The 22,222-nt window shown below is 41.5% G+C and overlaps 1 protein-coding gene across 11 annotated transcripts in view; it reads right to left on the bottom strand.

The window, feature by feature from the left end:
- gphnb (gephyrin b) overlaps window positions 1-4,061 on the bottom strand; it is a 98,964-nt gene extending 94,903 nt beyond the window's left edge. For 7 of the 11 annotated variants that reach the window (XM_015049511.1, XM_015049515.1, XM_015049516.1 and 4 more), the window contains exon 1: window positions 3,908-4,053. In XM_015049511.1, the coding sequence (XP_014904997.1) occupies window positions 3,908-3,971 (64 nt within the window). In that variant the 5' untranslated portion in view covers window positions 3,972-4,053. Of the gene's footprint in view, window positions 1-3,907 lie in introns of all 11 variants that reach the window. The other 4 variants (XM_015049512.1, XM_015049513.1, XM_015049521.1 and 1 more) reach the window with 2 other exon arrangements.
- Window positions 4,062-22,222: the final 18,161 nt, after the last annotated feature.

Genomic DNA, 22,222 nt, shown 5'->3' with positions numbered 1-22,222 from the left:
ACTTTCCTTAAATTTTGGATTCATTTTGTTTGCAAATATTGAAATGTGCAGTAACTACAACACGTTTAATTTCCCCCCCCCCCCATTGTTTTTATGTCAGACAAGTGATGTTCATTTCACCCATTTCACACCTTTGTAAGTTTGGGCATTCGATATTAGTAACAAGTAGCTAATATTTAAATAGATAACTTCAGGTATTCAGGCCCGGTTTAATATACTACTAGACAGCGTCAGGGGGGTGGTGGTGTTTTTCTGTTGGTCACAGAGAATAAGCTGAGCTCTGGTGGGATAATAACATGCCTGCCTGCCTTGGTGGAGGGGTCTCTCCTACTTGGTGCAGAGCGCTCTTTGCCTCATGCTGTGGCTCTTTGGGCAGGGGGCTGCTGTTCCTGTGCTTCCCTGACAACCTGCCTCTATGCAAGGCGTAGGGCTGCCCTGGAACGGCGTCTTGTGTCCGTCTACCTGGAGCTGCTGACGCCTTCCAGAGCCGAGTCTGCATGTCCTTTTGGTGGTGCGTGTTGCCAACTTTCTACTGTTTGACACCAACAACTATACACTTCCATGTGACAAACTAGCTCATTTACATTCACCCACCCCAAACACACCAAGGCAAGGCAATGACACGTAAATAATCAGAATTTTTGAAGGTCATATAAACACGGTTTATTATTACAGCAATTTGGCCTTCCTCCTTTGATGTTGGATTAAGTCTAGATTTAAAAAGACAATCGTACAATTAGGTTTCTATATTGAGATTTTTTTTTTAGTAAAGCAAAATTGTCCAGTCACATGTAAGCAACCAGCTTGTCTAAATGCCAAGATGTGTCGTGACCCTGTCGACTACAAGAGCTACAGTTTTAGAGGTCGTACCCTATATATCCAGCCATCATAATGTGGTTCCTGTCAATATTAGAGAGAAATCAGAGTCACCCACATTACCAGACAGTGGTTATAAGGTGATGGACATACGAAAGGTAATTTGGTGATTTGAGCTGCTTAACTTTGTAACTCAGCAAGTATGATGCTTTTTGTCTGCACTGCAGTGGTTTGAGAAGGAAAACAATTCCTCCTCAAACCAAAACAGCATATTTAGTCTGAGTTAACAAACTTGTTGCTTATTAGGCTTCACATTAAAAAGAAAAAAGGGACAGCACACTCTCCGGCCTCTTTATCAAGTACATCTTGCTAGTGCCTCGTTTGATCCCGTTTTCCCTTCAAAACCCTAATTTGCCTTTAATTACCCCAATTCTTCATGGTATGCATTCAACAGGTTGTTCTAAACATTCCCCAGAGATTTCGTTCTATAGGGACAAAGCAGCATTAAATAGTTGCTTCAGATTTGTTGGCTGAACATCTGTGATACAAATACACCATTTTACTACAGTCCAAAGGTGCGTGTTTCTACGGAAATCTGGGGTCTGTGGGGGCCATTGGAGTACAGTAAAAACATTGTCATGATCAGAAATCCGGCTTGAGATAATTTGAGCTTTGAAATACTGGAAATAGTCAGAAGATGGGAACAGTTTGGTCATAAAAAGATGAACGTGGTCACCAACAATACTCAAGTGGGCTGTGGCATTTCAGCAATCCTCAATTAGTACTGAGACACCATAAGTGTGCCAAAAAATATCTTCCACACTGATGCAGCACCACCACAAGCTTATACAGATGATAAAAAGCGAACTGAAACCACCATCTTGATGGCATAGCTGAAATCGAGACTTGTTGGAGTGGGCAATCTGATATATTCTAACTTTGGTGGATGTGTCCAGCAGCACCAGTTTCCTTTTTCTAAGCTAACAAGAACGGTAGCTGGTTTGGTCTTCAGCTTCTGCAGGTTTGATGTGGTGTAGCGCTGTTTATTGTAACAAGTGATTATTGAACCTGCTGCTGTCTTTCATCTGAAGCAAGTCTGCCCATTCTCCTCTAGCAACAACAAAAAAAAAGGCAATTTCATCTGCACAACAACAACTCACTGGAAATTCTCTGAACAAGAGAAATGGTTTGGTGAAAACAGAGAGGAAAAAAAAAGCATACTGTGTCAGCAGCTTCTGAAACTGCCTGCCTGGCAACAATAACCATTCCACATTCAAAGTCACTTTAATAACATTTTTCTCTAATTTGGCAGCCTCATTTGAACTTGCGCAAGTCATCTCTACAATGTATGGATTCCATGTAATCGGCTGAGTCGCCATGTGTGCTAAAAGCACAAACATGCCAAACGACTAAAGTGGATGGTAAGTGTAGTTTAAGTAAACAACTCTACAATTCTAGTCTGTCAGATCTGAGCCCTTTTGACTTCAACTTAATTGTAGAAGTTAATTTTTTTTAAAGACTAAATGCAGATCAAATTCTCCATTCTCTTGAAGTGAAAGTGAAAATACAGCACAATTTTGTCAGATAAAAACCTTATCCTTTAACATAAAATTAAAACCGAGTATTTAGAAAAGTGAAAAATTGCCCCCCCCCCCCAGGAAGTTCTGCCCGGGTTCTCATAAAACCTTGAGCCGGCTCTGAGTGCCGCACTGATTTGTGAGCGGCGCTGGATTTCAGCACCGCGGACAGCGCGCTCCCTCCTTCCAACGCGGCGTAGAGGAAAGGAGGGGGGGTGAGGAAGGAGACGAGTGGCTGTAGTGTTGACGGTAGTGGGGGTTTCCCTGGCAGATTTTAGTAGAGGGTCTTACACAGTGATTCCTACCACCTCCGCCTCCTCCTTTTGCGGATTTCCATATGGAGGGAATAGTCTACCGTATCCGTGTGTATGTGTGGAGGAGCAGAGAGGGGGAGGGTGGAGGGGGGGGAGATCCGTGCGTGGCTTTCATGCAATATTGATCGACCCTGCCTCACACAGGATGGACAGAGAGGAAAGAAGCCGAGAGAAGAGGGAGAAGGGGAGGGAGAGGAGCGTATTTCTTTGGACAGCATTTATCATGTATCCACCCAAGCAGCACCATCACCTCCACCAAACCCCTCCCTCCTTACATTCCCCGCAAAATCTGTTTGATTTACTCGCCGATCATGACCGCAACCGCTGGATTCGCCTGATTGAGGCTCACGAGCATGACAAAGCAACACACACAAATGCACGCACACACACACACACACACACACACACACACACACACACGCACGCAGATGTAAAGAATGGGAGACATGAAGGCCGGCGGCGACCAGCTCCAACACCATCCGCATAACGCTTCCAACATCGGAGACACGCCGTAAACTCGTTGGATTAAATAAGCATGCCAGGATTTACTGGCGTGCGGAACCTCATCAAGCCAAAGTTCTCCTTATTCACACAACATATGCAACATCCGATGTCTGTAAGCAGTTTTTTTTTTTTTTTTTTTTTAGAGAGAGATTTTCCTCCAAACATCACGTCCTGCTCTTTGAGAAAGAAAAAAAAAAAAAAAAAAAAAAAAAAATCGCTGTGGTCGAATGTCAATAACTCAAATTCGAGCATCTTTATCACAACAAACCGTGAGCTGTAATATTTTTTTCCAGCTCTGACAAGCTGATAGAGACATGAATTATTCAGTACACATAAACTGTGCGCCTTTTCCCCAAGCAGAGGGGATGGGGAAGGTGGGGGGGGGGAAGCACGGCTGGAAAAGACATTTACAGTGCAAAACGCACGTCTACCGATTTAAATGCATGGTGTCATGTATACAGGAAATATGAGAGGGAAAGGAAACAATCCAGGCTGTAAGCCTGCGTCGCCTCCAAGAGGATGCAAAAAAAAAAAAAACAGCGAGAGACGGAGACGCCGCCGCCGCCGCGCAAAGTAGGGAGAGAGAAAAAAATCAGCAGACATCTGTAAAGATCAAGACAGACAAGCCGGCGTAAAATCAACCCAACGAAAGATGAGAGCGATGTGAAGGAACAGATTGGCGGCTGTGCCGTTTACCTGTCAGGACTCCGACCCGGATTTGGTGGTCGTGGTTCGTTAAAATCATCCCGTCTGACGCCATGTTCAGCAGCGCTGTTGCCCGCACCGAGAACTCACGGCAGGGCCCAGAGCCGATCTCATCGAACTCGGAAGAGTCGAGGGGAGGGGAGGATGAGGAGGGAGAGGAGGAAGAGGAGGAGAGAGGGCTGGAATACAGCAAAAAAAAAAAAAAAAAAATTCAGCCAGACGCGATGAGTAGAGAGCCGAGTGATCATTGGGACGCCAACAGAGAAGCAGGGCTGGATGCTGGGGCGGTTTAAAACCGCACGCATCACTCAGCTGGCCGGCTGCCATCATAGTAGTCTGTAGTTTTGATTAATTCTCATACCGACCACTCTTGCCTAAACTATTCCAGATTTTGTCACAGAACAACGCTAAACGTCAACGCATTCTGTTGGAATGCGTTGACGCATGCATTTATTTTACATAATACATGCGGTGCATAATTTCGAAGAAGCAAAACGTGTTTAGAAATTTACTCCGATATCCGTAAACAACCATTTTCCTTCAGAAGTGATCCAATATTTAGATATTGTCCACCTGTGCGCAGTTGCATCTCTGTGTGAAGGCAGCTGTTGTTTGAAGCCCCAGGAGGCTTGCAGGAGAATATTAGAGAGAAAAAAAAAAACAGTATCATAACAACCTAGTAAGACAGCGGACAGGTCAGGGAAGAAGCCATGGAACATTTTAAAGCATTTATGAGCCACTGTTCAGTCCTACAGTGTACGGAACTACAAACCTACCAAGACAAAGGCTGTCAACAAAGCAATCAAAATGTACTTCTACATTTAGCCAGCAATATTTACTCAATTCTGCCTTTTATAGAAGAGTGGGAAAGAAATCGGCCCGTTGTGGAAAGAAAGTTATAAAAATCAAGTTTTGAAGTTTGTTACAAGCCAGGCAGGTGACGAAGCATGTGGAGGAAGATCGTCTGGTCACATGCCAAACATTTCGTGCGGCAGCATTGCACATTACCCAGAACAAACTAACCATCTTATTGTAAAATTATGAATGTGGAATCATGCTGTAGATATGGGGGGGGGGGAGGGATTTATTCTAAGGGTTCCTGAAGCGAAATGAATCAGTTTAGCTTAAGAACCCAATGACACAGACATAACCTCCTCACTCAATCCCTTTCTCCTCAACAACCATTTTCTCCATTATAAAACAAATGGAACGGCTCTCTCTTTTTTTTTTTTTTTTCCCAATACAGAAGCATTACTTCGGTCTGACCCGTAAAAATGCAAGTTTGCATCCCTGGGCTAAACAAGCATCAAGGTGCTATTTATAGACTCCCTGCATGCTTCCATGGTGTATAATTTCTCTTGTTTATTTTCATGGAAAACGGGTCCATCCTCCAGCATCTGCTGGGAATCAATCAGTATGCATAATTCATTAAGCGAAGCACGCAGGCTCTGATAGAAACAGAGGAATAATGTTCAGAAATGAAAGAACTCCAAAAAAGATCACTTCGGTAATGTAATTATGTTTGCGTCTTGCGACATGACAGCGAGAGATGGCACATTTCCTACCCTCTATATACAAATAAGATACATTTTTTTAAAAATATATCCTCTCCAAAGACACAAAAGAGACAAGCCAGGCTTTTATAAAGACTTAATTTCAAATAACTTCTCTTTTTTTTTTCTTGCTACACATGGTTTAATAGTCAACATTCTTATGCTTATATAAATGTACGTGCTTCTGTCACAAACAAAATACGTACATCTTCAAAGATTAGCCAAGAACTTATTTTAAACGTGGGGTTTTACAGGATTAAATAGTTAAAAAAAAAAATCTAAAATATTACATTAATTACAACCTCGTGTTCCAATTTCAAACAGTAATCCGTTTTCACAAGGGCAAATTGTGTTAATGCATTGCTTGACACTTGCCTGGGACCGGCAGAGATAACTTAAAGGAATTAATGACTAACTTATGGGAAATGTTCCACATATTACAGCTGCACTTACTTGAAGAAAATTGCTCCATCATGTCTTAGACCCTGAGGTGGAACAAACATGATTTTTGCCTCTGATTTTATTTAGACTTTGATTTTATTTAGACAAATTAGTTTTGTCCCCCTATAACAATGTTGTGTTTGGAAGTTTATAAATAATATAAATATTATTGTGCTACAATGAAAAAAAGAAACCGATTTTCCCACTAGTGCTAATAAAGTAAATAAAGCATATTGTAGGTACAGTTTTCCAAATGTACTTGCATTCAAACTAAAAATTTTAAAAGATTTTGTATGATTGGCTAATATAAAGTAGCTAATAATTTTACAGTGGGTTTATTTGCAAGCCTTCTTTGCAAATAAAAATCTAAAAAACTGGATCATGCATCCTTCTTGAGCCCTCTCTACTCTGATGCCTTTAAATACAAGCCAGTGTATTCAGCAGCAAACTGCCTGTTGCTGAATTAGTAGCAGTACTTCAAGAAATCCCGCTCAGACACAGATGAAACAATCAGAGAAGCAGCCAGGAGGCCCATGGTAACTCTGGTGGAGCTGCAGGCATCCACAGCTCAGGTAGAAAAACTCCCTTTGAAACACAATGGTGGCAACATCATGCTGTGGGGATTGTTTTTTATTAATATTTTTCAGTTTTAGGGAAGCCTGTCGGGGTTGTTGGAACTAAATCCCAATACGACTCCAATAAAACCCATTTACTTTGCTGATGTTTCATCTCGATATTAAAAATCTGTCATCTTGTCCATAGCTAAAAGACAAACATTAAACAAAAACATTCTAACACAGAGAATTAGGATTCCCGGAGGACTTGTTTTTAATATTTACCTCTGCAGTGCCAATGCAGGTGCAGATACTTCTTCAGACAGTCACAAACACGCAGGCCACTTCATGGTCCAGAGGCTTCCATCAAAACTGGAAAATCCCCCGTTGGTGTCAAGCTTGATAGCAGAGAAGAGAAAGTAAGACGTGTAGGAGGAGACGGGAAGCCACTGGGCTGGCAGACACCAGGAAAACCATGTTTATGTTGCGTGAGAGTGAATTTGCTTGTGCATGCGAGTATTTTGTAAAGATGGCGTAATCGCTTAATCCTCAGTAGAGCTGCACACTGGTCTCAGATGGGTTGATAATGTAGCCAGGGACTATCAGTCAGAAGACCCCACCACTGTGTCCATTGCCAGTGTTGAGGAGAGCCTCAGCAGAAAGAAGTTAACGGAAACGGTTCTGTAGTTCATGGTGAGCTCAGACAGGGAAGTCCCTTACTGCCAGATGAAGGAAGGGGGGAGAGAGTGGTGCTGGTTGGGCTCATATTATGTAACGTCAGATCTGCTTATGCTACACTTTCAGGCAGGTGAGCAGTCTGGCGTGAGAACAGTGGGTTTCTGGGTTTTTTTTTCTTTTCTTTACACATGCTGTCCCTTGCAAAATTATTTATATTCCACACTTTTTTTTTTCCAAGTTACAGCCACAAACCTCAGTGCATTTTATAAGGATTTTTCTGACTGATCAACACAAAAAGCACATAACTGAGAGAGGTAATAAAATAGCTTTGCTTTTTTTTTTTAATGAATAAAGTTCAGAAAAGAGAGTCTATAAACAGAGTCTACCTTTGTGTAATTTGACCATTGTATAAATACAAGCTGTTGTGGAGAAGATATTTTAAAAAAAGTTACACTTTTGTTTTATTCATCTGAGTCATCGGCGTAGATGCCTGGTAAGCAATTGTTGAAGACTGTACTCAAGTCGGATGTTATTAACAAGTAAACGCTTTGCCCAAATTCAGAGCATAAAGTGAAACAAGTCATTTAAACTGGACTTTCCCTGAACACCATCCCCACTGTGAAGCATGTCAGTGGCAGAATCATGCTATGGGGATTCATAACACTAAACAGCCCGAAATCTGTGGTAGGACTTGAGCTTTGCTATGTGAACACTGCAAAGAATAATGGACAAAAAAACAAAAGATAAAAGAAAAACATCATCTGTCTTTAGATGAGAAATGTTTGACACGTACCCTGAAAGATGGTGGGTGACGGTGGTGTGGGAAAGCAAAGTGATTTTTTTCCCCCTCTTCCACTTCACAGTTATGAGTCGCCTCATGCTGGTCTATTATATAAAATTCAAGTAACAGTCAGTTATGTTTGTAGTTAGAACCTGATAAAAATGCAAAGACGTTGTAGGTGTATGTACTTTTGCAAGGTAATGTACGTAATATGCCATATTTTCAGATACCATGTTATTCGTTATGCTACTGAAGATGATTTTTGAAATGGCCAAACAAAAGTATTTAAATAAATACTTTGAGCCTGCTCCAGCCGCTCAACTGAAAAGTTTAAAGTTGTTTAACGCATGATAAAACATTCAGCTTTTAATTTTAAACAGTTCCGCAGAGTGAAACACATTTTACGATACCTGATCGCCTCATGCAGAAGACATCTTGCCAAACATCAAATTGCACTTTATGTGCATCTGATTGGCCTACAGCATATTAGCTCTGTAAAAGGGAGTTGAGGCGTTTCTGTTGAGTTGAGGGCATTTTTTTTGGGGGGGGGGGGGCTTATGCCGTTATTCCTGTATCCAGTCACAGTCTGTCTTGGAAACACGCCCTGCAGTGATTACTGAAATATCTCCCAAAGAAAAACAACATAGTCAAACTTACCTTCGGGCTTGTTCAGTGTTATCCCTTGATGTTTTTTTTGTTTTTTTTTTCCTTTCTAGAATACCTGTCTAAATCTGGCCCTAGCTGAAGAGGTAATGTCAGCCAGGAAGAAAGAAAAAAAAACAATTATCCATCTGTGAATGAGCTGCACAGAGTTAATTAAGGACTACTGGAGACAAAGTCCTTTCTTTAGAGGCAGTAATTTGGCAACAACATGACATGGAGGTTGGTTCGGGTCTAAGGCATGCTGGAGTACACATACGCTCATCCGAGGAAACAGATAAATGGAGGAAGAGGGAGAAGTAGAGGGGGGAAAAAAAAGAATGCATATGAGAATTAGGCAGCTTTCTTATGAGTGCAGGATCTCCGCCGACTCCCTCCGCCACCACCGCAGCAGCAGCAGCAGCAGCAGCAGCAGCAGCAGCAGCGCTGAGCACTGCCCCGGGGGGCTTTGGAATCAAACCCATTACGTCTGATACCGGATTTCTTACCGCTCAGAATTAATGCAATGTGGACTTGCTTTCGCTAAAGCTGGCCAGTGTCGCATAGTATCGGCATGCACAGAGCCGGACCACAGGGGAAAAAAGAAAAAGAGGACAGGGGAGGAGACTGAAGGCCTGAGATGCGAAGAGGGATACCGACGGGGATGGGGGTGGGGGGGGAGGAGGCTTGCTGCAGCTGAAAGGGCTATTTCATATTTCAAATTGTATCGATTTGAAACAAGGGCTGGCTGTCTTTATTAACTCTCAGGATATATGGCATTGTGCAAACAAGACTGGGGGGGGGGGCTGTACGTTTACACATGCTCCCTGTAGTCCATTTGCATAATTAAAAGACTGGCATTTGAAAAGCAGAATGTCATCATAAACAACCTCGGACACTACACTAACCGAGGTCATTTTTTAAGCTGTGTAATTGGCTCCTAATGCAGAGGAGACAAACATAGAAACCTTCTACACCCGCCCCCCGCCCCCCCTCAAAAAAAATACAAGAAAAAAATAATAATGAGTTTTCTTTTATTTGTTCTTTTACCAACTTCCTTTTATGATTTAAGGAAACCAAACTGTGGCACACAGAGTGAGATACAGTGGTGGTAACATATCTGTATTTGTAAGAAGTCATAAAAAAGCTGACTTTGCCAATTTTATTTGCGCTGTAGACCCCTAAAACACACGATCGGCATCTCTAGGCTGCCTCACAATCACATAATCAATAAATCAATAAATAAATAAATCTTTTTCTCTCTGGTTTTACTTTTATTACAAGGCTTACTTCAGATTCAGTATTCTGAATGAGTTTATGCTACCTGAAAAAAGCTTGTGTCTTATAAACTGCTTATAAATGTAAATTTACTAGCTTCTCCCATTTCAGTTGTAAATAAATTTATATTAGACCATTGATACTGTACATCTGAAGATCGTCAGGAATGCATGAGTTTGGGTTTCTTCACGCAAGTCAAATCAGAGTCAAACTATCTAAATTGCACTTTTTTTCCTTCAACTGTAATCTGACCTATGGGGAATGTATTTTATACATCTAGAAGCCATGGATCCAACATCTTTCTACCTGTCCGTGTTACATTATTCTCCTTTTCTCTTTGTACTTTCTTGTTCATTACCAGATAAATCAAAGCCATAGTTCTGTGAAACGTATTAAAGAAGTTCAGGTTTTGTTGAAATAAGAAATGTCCGTTTCTATACAACCAGTAATAAGTCACTAAAATAAATTAATGGCACAAAATTTCAAAAGCAATTAAAGGTGGAGCACAAGAGAACCATATCCTCCAGGAGTGGACATGCACTGTTGATTCAGAACACTTGTGGCTGTCTCTAATCATCAGCTCTGACATGCAAGTCAGGTAGTGTGAACTGAATTATAGAGAAAGGAGGGAGGAAAAAAATAAAAAAATAAAAAAATAACACGCCTCTGGCATCTGTCCCTCCAAGCCGTTCCCTGGAAAGAATTTAATTCTGGGATTTGCTCGACGCCGCGCAGCCTTTGGGATGTAATCTCACATCCACACACCTATTAACCTCTACTGGCAGAGAAGTTGGAATGACTTTCAAGCTCCAGTGGGTCCAGTGCAGGATAATGACTATGGTGAGTGCAGGTAATGTGGTTAGCGAGCTGTTGGGGCCAAGCTGTCAGCTCCGTGGCCGAGCTGGAGGTGGGCGGGCGGGCGTTTTGGAGTGGTGGGGGAGGTAAGGAAGTAGAAGGAGGCAGAGGAAGAGTGAAGCTGGACCTGACAAGGCCTGCGAGCGGATGCAGAAGCCAGGAATCAGCAGCGTGGCTTGAGTGGATTGGACACCTTCCTGCAGAGAGCTCCTCCCCCCGAAGCTCCGACACAAAACATGCAAACCATGTTGCAGCTAGTTGGAACGCCCATGTCTACACGCTTCTGCCCTTTACTCCCATGTCGCCTTATTAGTATAATTTCCAGCCTCTCCGCCTCGTCTTACGAGTAAAATTGCTGCGGGTTACGGGAAAAGAGTCATGGCAGCTAGAGCTACATGTCGTCTTGGTCACCGAGGCCTTTGGTGGACCTCTGAGCATCATCCATGCCTCCTGGCACTTTACTGCAGCTGTATAACCACACAATCAATCTGACGGCCTGTCAATCAACTAGCCAAGCAGTCATCCTGACAGTTGGGGCAGAAGTCTCGCAGTTTGCCCCCCCCCCCTCTGGCCTGGGTAGTTCCCCGCTCCCATCAGCTGCTCCTAAAATTGCACTCAGGGTACTTTCTTTGATTTTTTATTTTTTTTTTTTAGTTTGTTTTGCATGAAGACCCTTTGCTGTCACCCCAGGTGACCACTGCATGGTCTCCTATTTCACCGCAGGAGCCCTGACTCACATCCAGGCCAGTCAGAAAAAATGAGCCAGTCATGTGGAAAAGAGCCGATGTAGTGAAGGAAGGCACGCAACCTTTTATAAACACTTTCCAAAGTAAGTGATAAAGAAAGGAAAATGAGTGAAAGGAATAATATACAGTCTGTGTTTGTAAGACTAGCCGTTAATTCACAATTTAAAATGAACAAGAAGGGAATATTCAACCAAGTAGAGCTTAAAAGGTTTTTGTTTTCTGCCAAGACCAACAGATACAGGTAAATAATTTAACGTACCAGAACTGAAACTTGCATTTGTTTGGGAGTTACTTGTGTGTGTGTGTGTGTGTTTTTTTTTTTTTTAAATCAATATTTCCACCAAAACACAGTTTAGGCTTTTGTTGTTTGAACTGGGTTTTCTGAGTGGAGGGATTACACAATACAGATCTGCATTTGGTATGAAAGAATGAATACATTTAGAATTTCCTAAACGCAAAAACATACAAAACTTCAAATAAATACAGGGTGAATGTCCCTCGTCAAGTTACAATTCAACCACCATTGTTTGATTTTCTAGTATCTGCTTTCATTTTCAATAAAGTTAAAGCGGTGGTCATTCTACAAGTCTGCGATTTCTACCAAGTGGTCAAAAACACAGACAGAATTAGGCCAGAACCTGGGGGGAAAAAAAAAAAAAGTGCAGTTGTAGTGTCACTTAAGTGACATTAAGCAAATTTTATTATTTGCTAGGGAGAAAGAATAGACTTGGAGCTGCATGCATAATTTTGATTATTATGTTGAAAAATTCCAACTAAATGCGTGTGCACCCATTTGTTGGCTCAAAAATAATAAAATGGGGAAAAAAAAATTATATTCATAAACTGTCTGTGATAAGTGTATGAAAAACTTCACGGAAAGGAATTACGGATTTTAGGTTATTTTGGACCGCACCTATAGGAAAAAGCATTTGCGCAGTTATTTTGTGATCTTTCATCTGCATGAAACTTTAATCCGTTTTTTTAATCTGGGTAAAATTCTGACAGAGCAGCTGGCAGTGTTTTATAAATATTTATATGATTTAAACAGGGTCACTTTCTCAAACTACATGCAACTGCTAATACTAACTGAATAAGAAATGCAAAAAAAAAAAAAATCTTAGCATACAGAAATATTTAGTATCAAGGAGACTGCTGAGAAATACTAATATTGAGCCACCTCTTCATCTTTGGCTCTCTAAACCCTGAACCCGTCGCAGTTTGGCCTATTTGTGTTGGTGTGCCCGTCACACGGCCAGAGGATTTAAACTTTAAGCTATATCACCAGCTGAAAAGGACTCTGCTCAGAAAATATACTGGCATGGATGTGGCAAATCTATTTCTGTAATGCTTTTTACATTTTGCAGGGGCTCAGAGATCAACAACAAAGCCAGGGAAGTTGAAACAGAGAGCTATGCCTCTGCATGAGGGTTCCTCAAAGATCCTGGGTGGCAGTTTAGCTCATTCCCAACAGCAACATGCTCCATTCAACCTTGAACCACATTAAAGCAAAGGGCAGTGCTAGTTGCAAACGTCAAAAGTGAGGCTCTTGTGAGAATTACAAAAAATAAATAAATAAAAAATCTACAAAGTGAAAGTCCCCTCTCATATGTACAAGGAACCCCAGGGATCAATTACATTTGTCTGGAACTGGTCTTCCTACACGAACAGCAAATCCTGCAGCACCTTTTAAATGGTTGCATTAAAAACAAAGACAGTCACAATCACATATAGGTGCTCAAGGAAACTCATTCTGACAGAACAACATGATTTACCTTCTTTATATTTACTTACCTTTGTGAGAATATATTGTTTGCAAATGTGGGAAGTTCTACACTTGGTACTATTCCGGAATATTGTGTATATTTGCCCAGTGAAGCAGGCCATTTTCAACATTTGATTGATAATTCTTATTAAAATAAGTTACTTTCGACTGTTCTCTAAATTTAAGTTCAACAACCAGCGATTTTTTACAGAAATGCTTTTTGTCTGACATAAAAGTCTGCACAACTCGGACGTTGAACGCGTCTTGAGCAAAGAGTCATTCTAAAATTGTTTTCTTACAATCTCTATAAATTAAAATGCCTTTTTTGCCCCCCACACACAATCAGGTGATTCTCAAACAGTATATGTTAATATTTACTACGGTACCCAAAAATGAAAGAGGATAATGCCAAAGCACAAATTCATGTTACCCATTTCAGATTGCAGGGAAGGAGAACAATTGGGAGATGCAATGACTGTATCCATGGTAACTCTGGAGGAACCGCAGACATTCACAGCTCAGGTAGTCTGTTGAACGGCTGTATGAACGAAGAGCATGAGCATGACCAGAAAAAAAACCCCATTTTTTTTCTGGTTGGATAACACCAAAGCTAACCTTCCTTGGCCTTCACACAAAAACTGATAAAAACTAACACATTCTTCAGCATTCTCACAATAAAACATATTGGTGCTGATTTTTAGAAGGGGAAAAGAAAGTTGATCACAAATGATGTTTGGAACATGTCTGGAGCCAAAACCTTTGCACCAAATTATATTGCTAGATTTCCGGTCAAAGTCCAGAATTCAAACTCAAACGAGAATTAGCTTGAAACACTTTAAAATTACAGTTGCTACATGCCATCTATCCAATCAAACTGAGCTTGACCTGTTTTGCAAAAAGACTGGGCAAAATTTCAGTGTCTGGTTGAGGAAAGCTGGTAGAGATAAAGCTCAGAGCACCTGCAACTGTAACTGCAGCAAAAAGTTGGCTTTATGAATTATTGACTGTGGGCAGCTGAATACAAATGCACTTCAGACTGTTCAGATTTCTATTTTTTTTCCTTTTTTTAAAAAAAAAAAAAAAAAAAAAAGATCCTTTTCCTTGTATTACAGAGGTTTGCACTGCTTTATCCTAATTATATCGCATAGATGTTTGGGGTTGTTTACTGACAAAATGCGCAAGTTCAATATGCATCAATGTTTTTTTTTAAAGCGCAGCATGGTCGCTTCTGTCTGCATGCAGCATGAATGTCATGGAGACATGCTTGTGTGTATGTCTAAACATTCTCCAACACAAGCCATTTCCAGACATGTTCCCACAACAAAGTCAACAGAAGTTTTAGGTCGCACAGCCTTTTTCCCCCACCCACCGTCTCTTTTTTGCCACTCAAAACACTCAAAGGTCAAAACTGAAAGGGGAGAAGCTTAACATTTATCAAAAGTCGCAGCATTGCGACCAAATAATTGCATGCACGACCCACAACCTGAACTCTGACCCCTGCATAACACCGTTATTGGATAACGACAACGGGGAGGTTTTCCAACAACGCAGCTGCTGCTGCTACGCTGTGACAAGTGAAGGGGGATTGTGACAAGGATGTTAAGAAGGAAAGCTCATTTAGAGCCCAGCGCATGTTGACGGTGTGCAGGCCCAGCATTCAACAACCGAACCTGACCTACCAAGGACACACTCAAGCATATTGAATGGGGGGAGGCATGCAACAGAGAGAGAGAAGGAGAGAGCGTCGCCCCTCTGGTTAAAACGTCTGATACTCTTTAGCGCAAGCTTTTATCTGGCAGACCTTAGTGGCCCACCTGAGAGCAAAGCCAGCTGGGAAGCAGAGTGTTAAGCTGTTGGCTGCTGCCGTGTCACGTCTGTGTGTTAACAGGAAGCCGATTCTGTGCCGCCGAAGCTGCTGTATCCGAGGGCTTCTGTGAGATGCGTGTTGCAGTTTGATGAGCGTTTCTTGCTGCAGTGCGAGAAAGAGGGAGAGGCAGAAAAACCCCTTCACATCAGTGCTTCACGTTTGCAGCTGCTGCCGCCGCCGGCGTGGCTAGATACACATCTGCACGTAAACAGGTACACGCACGTAGAAGACTTTCCCTCCAAAACGCATGCATGTGTACTGAAACGCTGCACCCGCAGAGGGGAGAAGTGCTTCACTGACCCAGTGCTGCAAGGTAAGGCTGCTCTGCAATTCAGAAATATGCAACCTGCATGTTAACAACCCCTGGAGCGCAGCCTCCCCGGGGCACCGTGCCTCTTTCCATCAGCCTCCCCACCACCTTGCTCTCAGTGCACCTATCCTCATTCTATCCACCCATCACTCCGGTACCTCAACTCACCCCAACTGACTGCAAAATAAACGCAGATGAGAAAAAAAAAATAAAAAATGAAGAATGGATTCTCAAGTAAAATGTTTCTCCTTTGCGCGTGTGTGTGTGTGTGTGTGTGTGTTCGAGTACAACAATCTTACAGGAAGTGATGAGTGCTGGTCTGCAAGCATGCGCAAAGTCTCAATGAGCTATTTAGTGCAAAGAAGGTGAAAAAAAAACACATGGAGTATTTACATCTACTACAAGAGTCTCTAAAAGAGGCTGAGCATGAACGTGTAGGAGCTTGTTTAAAAAAGGAAACAAATTAGACTCATTCCAGACAAGTTTTCATGGAAAATGCTGTTTGGCGAGAACAAGTGATGAAATTTAAAAAAACAAAAAAAAAAAAGGGGGAGGAGAAAGGATATAGGCATTTATTACAGAAGAAACGAAAAGAAAGCTGACATATTATTTTTTGCTTCCGAGGGGGAGATGGTCAGCCTTCGCAGTGGAGATGCTATGGTAGGCGACGCGCCACGCGACGCATGAATAACACACCGGCTTTGATACTTATATCCGTCTTTTTAGTGGGAGGTTGATGAAATTTGCATTTAGATTGAAATGACTTGGGAATGGTCAGGAGACTACAAAGTGCCGCAGAAGGGAGGAGAGAAGGGAAGAAAGGCGGGATTGTGTGTTTGCTGTACAACAACCACTCCCCCCCCCACCTCCACCCAACTGATACACAAAAAGACACGCAGACGGACGTCGTTCCTGAACCTCTGTCCTGAAGGAGGCAAGTCGAGGCCCGTGCACCACACTTGTCTCTTCGCTCTGTTCACTCGCTAGCAGGACATGGCTGACATTTGCAGTGTCCAGAGACGAGGAGGAGGAGGAGGTGGGCACTGCGCTCAATTTGTGCCTTAACGACATTAAAATGGCCCTGGTCAAGTTTCTAAAAGTTTTAACACGGCCTGTGCCGAAGCAGACGGATCACGTGCCTTTTCACTGATGTCGTACCCTGCCGTCCGAATGGAAGTGAAAAACAAACACTTAATTTCTCCTCACACAATATCGGTCCTGTATACAATTGTGTTGTTCAACGATTGTGTGTGTATATGTTTGGCCTTGTATATGTATTGTAATGCAGAGCTTTGTATGTCATAAAGCCTTGTGAAATCGTTCACACCTCACGGACATTTTGGTTATAATCTTCAAATTATTTTTGGAGGATTTTATGTGATACGCACAAAACAGTGTTTCACTTTAAAGTGGAAGGATGTTGTTGATATCTAATAGACATTTGAAGCCTTTGGAAAAATGTATTCAAATTGAGCAACTAAAATTCTGACATCCACTGCAACAAACGTCTAAAGTCCACCTGTAATTTCATCTCAGTCCAAAGATACCGAGATCCTAAATGGACCACTCCCACACTTAAAGAAGGTCATAGAAACATCATGTTGGTATTTTAGGAAATGAAAAGCCAATTAGACTTGTTGGGTATACTGATGAAGCTAAAACAGGGAAATCCCGGAGAAATTCTGTTAGAAGCTGAAAAAAAAAAAGGTTTTTACTCATTTCCATCCTCTCTCAAATATTTGATAGAATTCATATTATTCTTAGCTTTTTATATTTGTTTAGTTCAGGGGTGTCAAACTCCAGTCCTCAAGGGCCTCTGTCCTGCAACTTTTAGATGTGCCTCTGCTGCACCACACCTGAAAAGAATAATTAGGTCATTAGCAAGGCTCAGGAGAACCGATCTACACAGGGAGGAGGTAATTAAGCCATTTCATTCCACTGTTTTTTACCTGTGGCACATCTAAACACTGCAGGACAGCGGCCCTTGAGGACTGGAGTTCGACACCCCTGGTTTAGTTGGTCGTTTACAATGTCAAGAAATGCATCTGGCTATTTGTAATAAAATGTATAAGTACTTTCTTTCCTTCACTAAACGTAACTTTGTTTGTCACATAAAAACTCAAATAAATAAATAAATAAATAAATAAATTCCACCACTATCTCTATAGTCGAGCTCAGAATGTAATATTTATAAGTTATGCTTAGTTGATTATGGTAAATTAAAGTTTTTCCACTCAAACTATTCCTCTTTAAATTATTGCTCATGTCAACGCGTGACATGTTCATTTTAAGCTGTAAATTAATAAAATAGATAAAATAAAAAATGTTCCAAGTGACGCTGTCATAGATGTAATTAACATTTTCCAGTAAGCTTCAACTTTTATTTTAAGCCACATCTTTTAAGAGACGTTTTTGCCGCCTCTTAAAGTCGCAGGACATGATGTAGTCACAAAACATGGTAAGCATTTTTCCCAGAGAGCAAGAGCACCACCTTGTGTTAATATTTGATAAATGCAGCAGGATCAACCTGAACTCTGGTAACGCAGACATAAATAACGGCCGACTAGAAGTTATTTGTCTGAACCTCATGTCCTAAAAAAAACAGATGTGTTTTTGGGCAAACTATCACACCTTATTTATTCATTTACAAGTAATTTTAAATATGGATGTATCAATTTGAATGTTTAATATGACAAATCTGCATGCACAAGAGCAAACCACAGTGTAGGGAGCATTTCCACACAGTTTGTTGTCATTGAAAAATAATTTCCAAGGTAAATTCAAATAAACAAAATCACATAAGTTCTCCATTCTGTCTCAGCGCGATCTCATTTCACTACAGCTGAACGTTCGGCATCACGAGCCAATCAAACACTAAATGTCATGTTTGTTATCCTGAATCCCTCTGAAATTGCAGAGAGTGGATTTTTACAATCTCCAGGCATTAAATTATGCTAATGTGGGCTTGTGGAGGAGACGTGCATTAAAACAGAGATAAGATTGAATTAAGTGTTAATAGCAATTTACAAAGCCAGATACCCTGGGAGGATTTATAATCTCTCGTGTAAAATAATTTAATCCTCTGTGTCAATATAATCCTGCTGATTTTATTGAACAGACCCGCGATGACAGGCAGATATTACTGCTTCGCCTCAAAGAGGCTAACTTAATATCACCTGGTGGGAGGGTGTGTGTGTGTGTGTGTGTGTGTGCGTGTGCGCGCACAAATGTATGAAGAGAGAGAGAAAATGAGTGCTTAAAGTGATGATGGGGGAGTGAAAAATCAAATGTAGCAATGAAGAGGCCCCAGGGGGGAAATAGCTCTAAAATACCTGCATACTTGCCTTGCCAGTCAAGGAATCAAACAGCACACACACTCATGTACACACATTAATATTGCATTTTCTCAACTATTATTATGACTCCAGCTGACAGTGAAGAGGTTGCCTAGGGACGATGTTTTAGAAGAGAAGGAAAACTTAAGTTTGAACAGGGAAAATGTTCCATGTTCAGAGTGAGGCCATTTTTCTTTTCCCTCTCCTTTTTTAAGTTTGAAAAATAAATTAGTACCAGTACTGGGAATCACTCTACCTCAAGCTTGTGATTCATTAAAAGCGATGCTGGTTTTTCAAAGACAAATAACCGAAAGTAGGGCATGATATAATACCTTGGGGTGAAATTTTAAACCACTCTTGGAGGCTCAGCTCTCCCCAGCCCCTCACAGCCTCCATAATGGGGCTCCATTTGTCTAAAGTCATAGGCTAATGGTCAAATCATCATATGAACACATCCACTGTGGTGTGCAGTGTGAGCCGTGTTACATTTATATCATCAATTCAGCACGAGGATCATTGCACGGGTTAATGGGGAAAGAGATTAATCAACTGGAGGGGCTGAGTTGGTAACCAGCAGGTGTCAGTGTAGCCCTCAAACCGTTCTGCTGCTTTCAGAAGGCAACAATGAACCTTGAGTGAAATACAGAGGGGAGCGGCCAGCAGTGGACTGGCCAGCCAGAGCCGCACTGCATCAAACACAAGGTGGGCAAATTACTATTAATAAGCAAGAGCGGACTTGTGTGGGCAGTGGTGACATGGCCCGGTGCAGAATTTATGGAGCCTCTGGCCAGCAGGAGTCTCCTCAGTCATTAACTATAACTCATTTCTTCCTATCAGAGGGTGTCAGAAAATGGGAACATAAATCTGCTCCACAGTCTGGGGTATGAATTGGAAGAAAAAAAATTGGACTTTAAAAGTCACAAGCCTTCTTCCGTTTCAGAAGCCTTTAACTAAGAGACAAGAGATGAAAACATAACTAATTTGAGTTTGATGGTTCTCTTTTGTTAGGTTCCTTGTTCCTCCTGCAGGTCGTATACCACATGCAAACATTTAACTGCTCCTGGGCCTTTGATCCGTTTCCACAGAGCAGAGTTTCTATTTTAACCAGATTACCTACCAGTGATCTAGTTAAATAGGGTCCATGCTCCATAAAGGCCCTATGCAGCATGCATAATGCTCGTGTGAGATCGAACCATATGGCATGACTGGCCATCAGTTACATGAGTTCTTATTTTTATATGTACAAACTGCAAGGATTTACAGGCACATTCAATAAATTAAAGTATTACTGAAAAGTCCATTTACTGTATTTTAGGAACTTTATCACTAGGTGAAACTCATTAATGGATTATTCACACAGATGGATGTTTGAAAGCCTATTTTGGTTTTTATTGGTATGTCACAACTCTTTGCAGTCGACAATATAATCATCCTTTTTCACCCTCTGGTCAATTTATAGTAATACCTTGCTGATGCTGATGGTTGGATGCCCCTTTTCCCCTGAATTCTTTATGACAAGGTGTTGGAAACATACCTCTGAGATTTTGGTCCACATTTACATGGTAGCGTCACGCAGTTGTCGGAGATTGTTGCCTGAACATCCATAATGGGAATCTTCCGCTCAACTACATTCCAAAGGAGCGCTATTACACCAAGATATTGTCACTGTGGGGACAATTGTTGCACACTGAACACATTGCCATAATTGGAAAACCAATTTGAGATGAATACCACCACCTGCCAGAATCAATGAAACAAGGTATTATTGATGCATGCCTTTATTGCTCTTTATGCCACATGTCTACCCTACCATCTGAATGAGATTCATTGGTCTGGGGAAGGTTTTGTCAATCATGGCCCACAATGGATGATTCTGCTGAAACTGAAACTGGAAGCCCAGTTTCAAGTTCTTTGCAGTCAGCAGTGGCACCATGTGCTTAATGGCTGGTGAATTTAAGACTGGCTTTAGACTTTGTTAGAAGTTATTTGAGAGTCTCGTGACTTGTTGTCATTTGAAACCAGTCCGCCTGTCCTACACTGACCTCTAAACTCTTCATCATCAACACAACAATATAATATGGTTGTGTGAAAAGTGAACAGTTTCTGAGATACGCAGCCGAGCCCGTCGGGCGCCAACATCCAAATTAGGTGCATCTTCACCAAATCTAGATGCCAAAAGGCGCACAGAGTCACTCTCATTTGTTTGACCAATTTGTTACAGTTATCAACAAGCACTTGAACAGGTGTACCTAATTTAGTAGTTGGTGAGTGTATGTCTCTTCCGTTCGTTTGGGTTGTTAAATGTACGCTTCTGGTCACTTATCTTTTTCAAGGTCTTACTGGCAAGTAATTTTTTGGAAAAGAAAAGCTCTCTCTGAAAGACCTTGTGATTGTATTTTTCTGTAGTTTCAGTTGCATTCCTCTGTCACAACAAGACATTGTGATAAAACGGCAAACACTAAGTGAATTTCAGGTTCCTTCATCGATCCCCGTCGCAGCACACAAACTCGCACAAACCTTCGCAGACCTCGTTCATCAAGTGTCTCCTCAGCGCCACGTCCTCAAACTCTTCAACTCGTGTTATGCTGAACCTCGTGTGTTATTTTCACTGGAACAATCGTTCACCAATAAGTCAAGTAAGGCAGCAGAAGTAGATGATTGGTCCCAGTGTATTTTCTGAAGTTTTGCTTTTCACTGATATCTGACTGCATGGCTAAAAATAATTTACTGTAAAATAAAATAAAATAAAATAAAATAAAAATTCTAGTATTTTTGGTTGTTCATCTGCACATTCACCATGGAAACAAGTTTCACAAATTCCTCTTACGTTGGGAGGTTATTCTTTCTCGTTACATTTTATGTCCCGTTTTACTACGAACTGTTACGGCTTATTGTGCAGAGCGTAGAGGTAACAAACAGTGAAAACACAGGAGAAAGTTGGACATTTTCTTTATGTAGAAGTTTAACAGAGAGAGCAGAAGAAGGAGACAACATACACAAATACTGCGTGAAGGTGGAGCGACGGATAGAGGCAGGGAAGAGGAGAGCAATTAGTGCGAGATAAAAAGCGTGGCAGGGAGGGTGAGACAACCTCCCATTACTTCAATTAATCCAATTTAAGAAAACACACACACAAATCCACGCATACATGCACAAAAGAGCTGAGCACATCAGTAAAGGCAGATCCATTTCTGTGACAACAGCAAGTGTTTCAGGGTTGTGAGTGGGCAGCGAGATTAGACCTCCTGCAAGACTGAGCGGAGAACAGCATGCTGGCATTTCAGCCGGGTGCCCTGTTGGCTGGCACATTAGCCCTAATTCAACATGACTTGTTGATCTGTTTTCATGGTGGTAATGATGTAAATGGTAGTATTTTTAATGCCTTTCATGCACAGAAGTCAAAGGGAATAATGTTGCATCTGTCCAATAATTACGACAAAGCGCATTAGCACGGAGTCATTTAGACTCGTGTTTGTGGTTGGCTTGCATGTGTGAGAAACTACTTCA

The sequence above is a fragment of the Poecilia latipinna genome, unplaced genomic scaffold (genome assembly GCF_001443285.1).
Source record: "Poecilia latipinna isolate Pla-1442-1.1 unplaced genomic scaffold, P_latipinna-1.0 Scaffold950, whole genome shotgun sequence".
In the NCBI taxonomy this organism is placed as follows: Eukaryota; Metazoa; Chordata; class Actinopteri; order Cyprinodontiformes; family Poeciliidae; genus Poecilia; species Poecilia latipinna.
The sequence above is the reverse complement of the archived record's forward strand: the minus strand, read 5'-3'. Positions and strand labels throughout refer to the sequence as shown.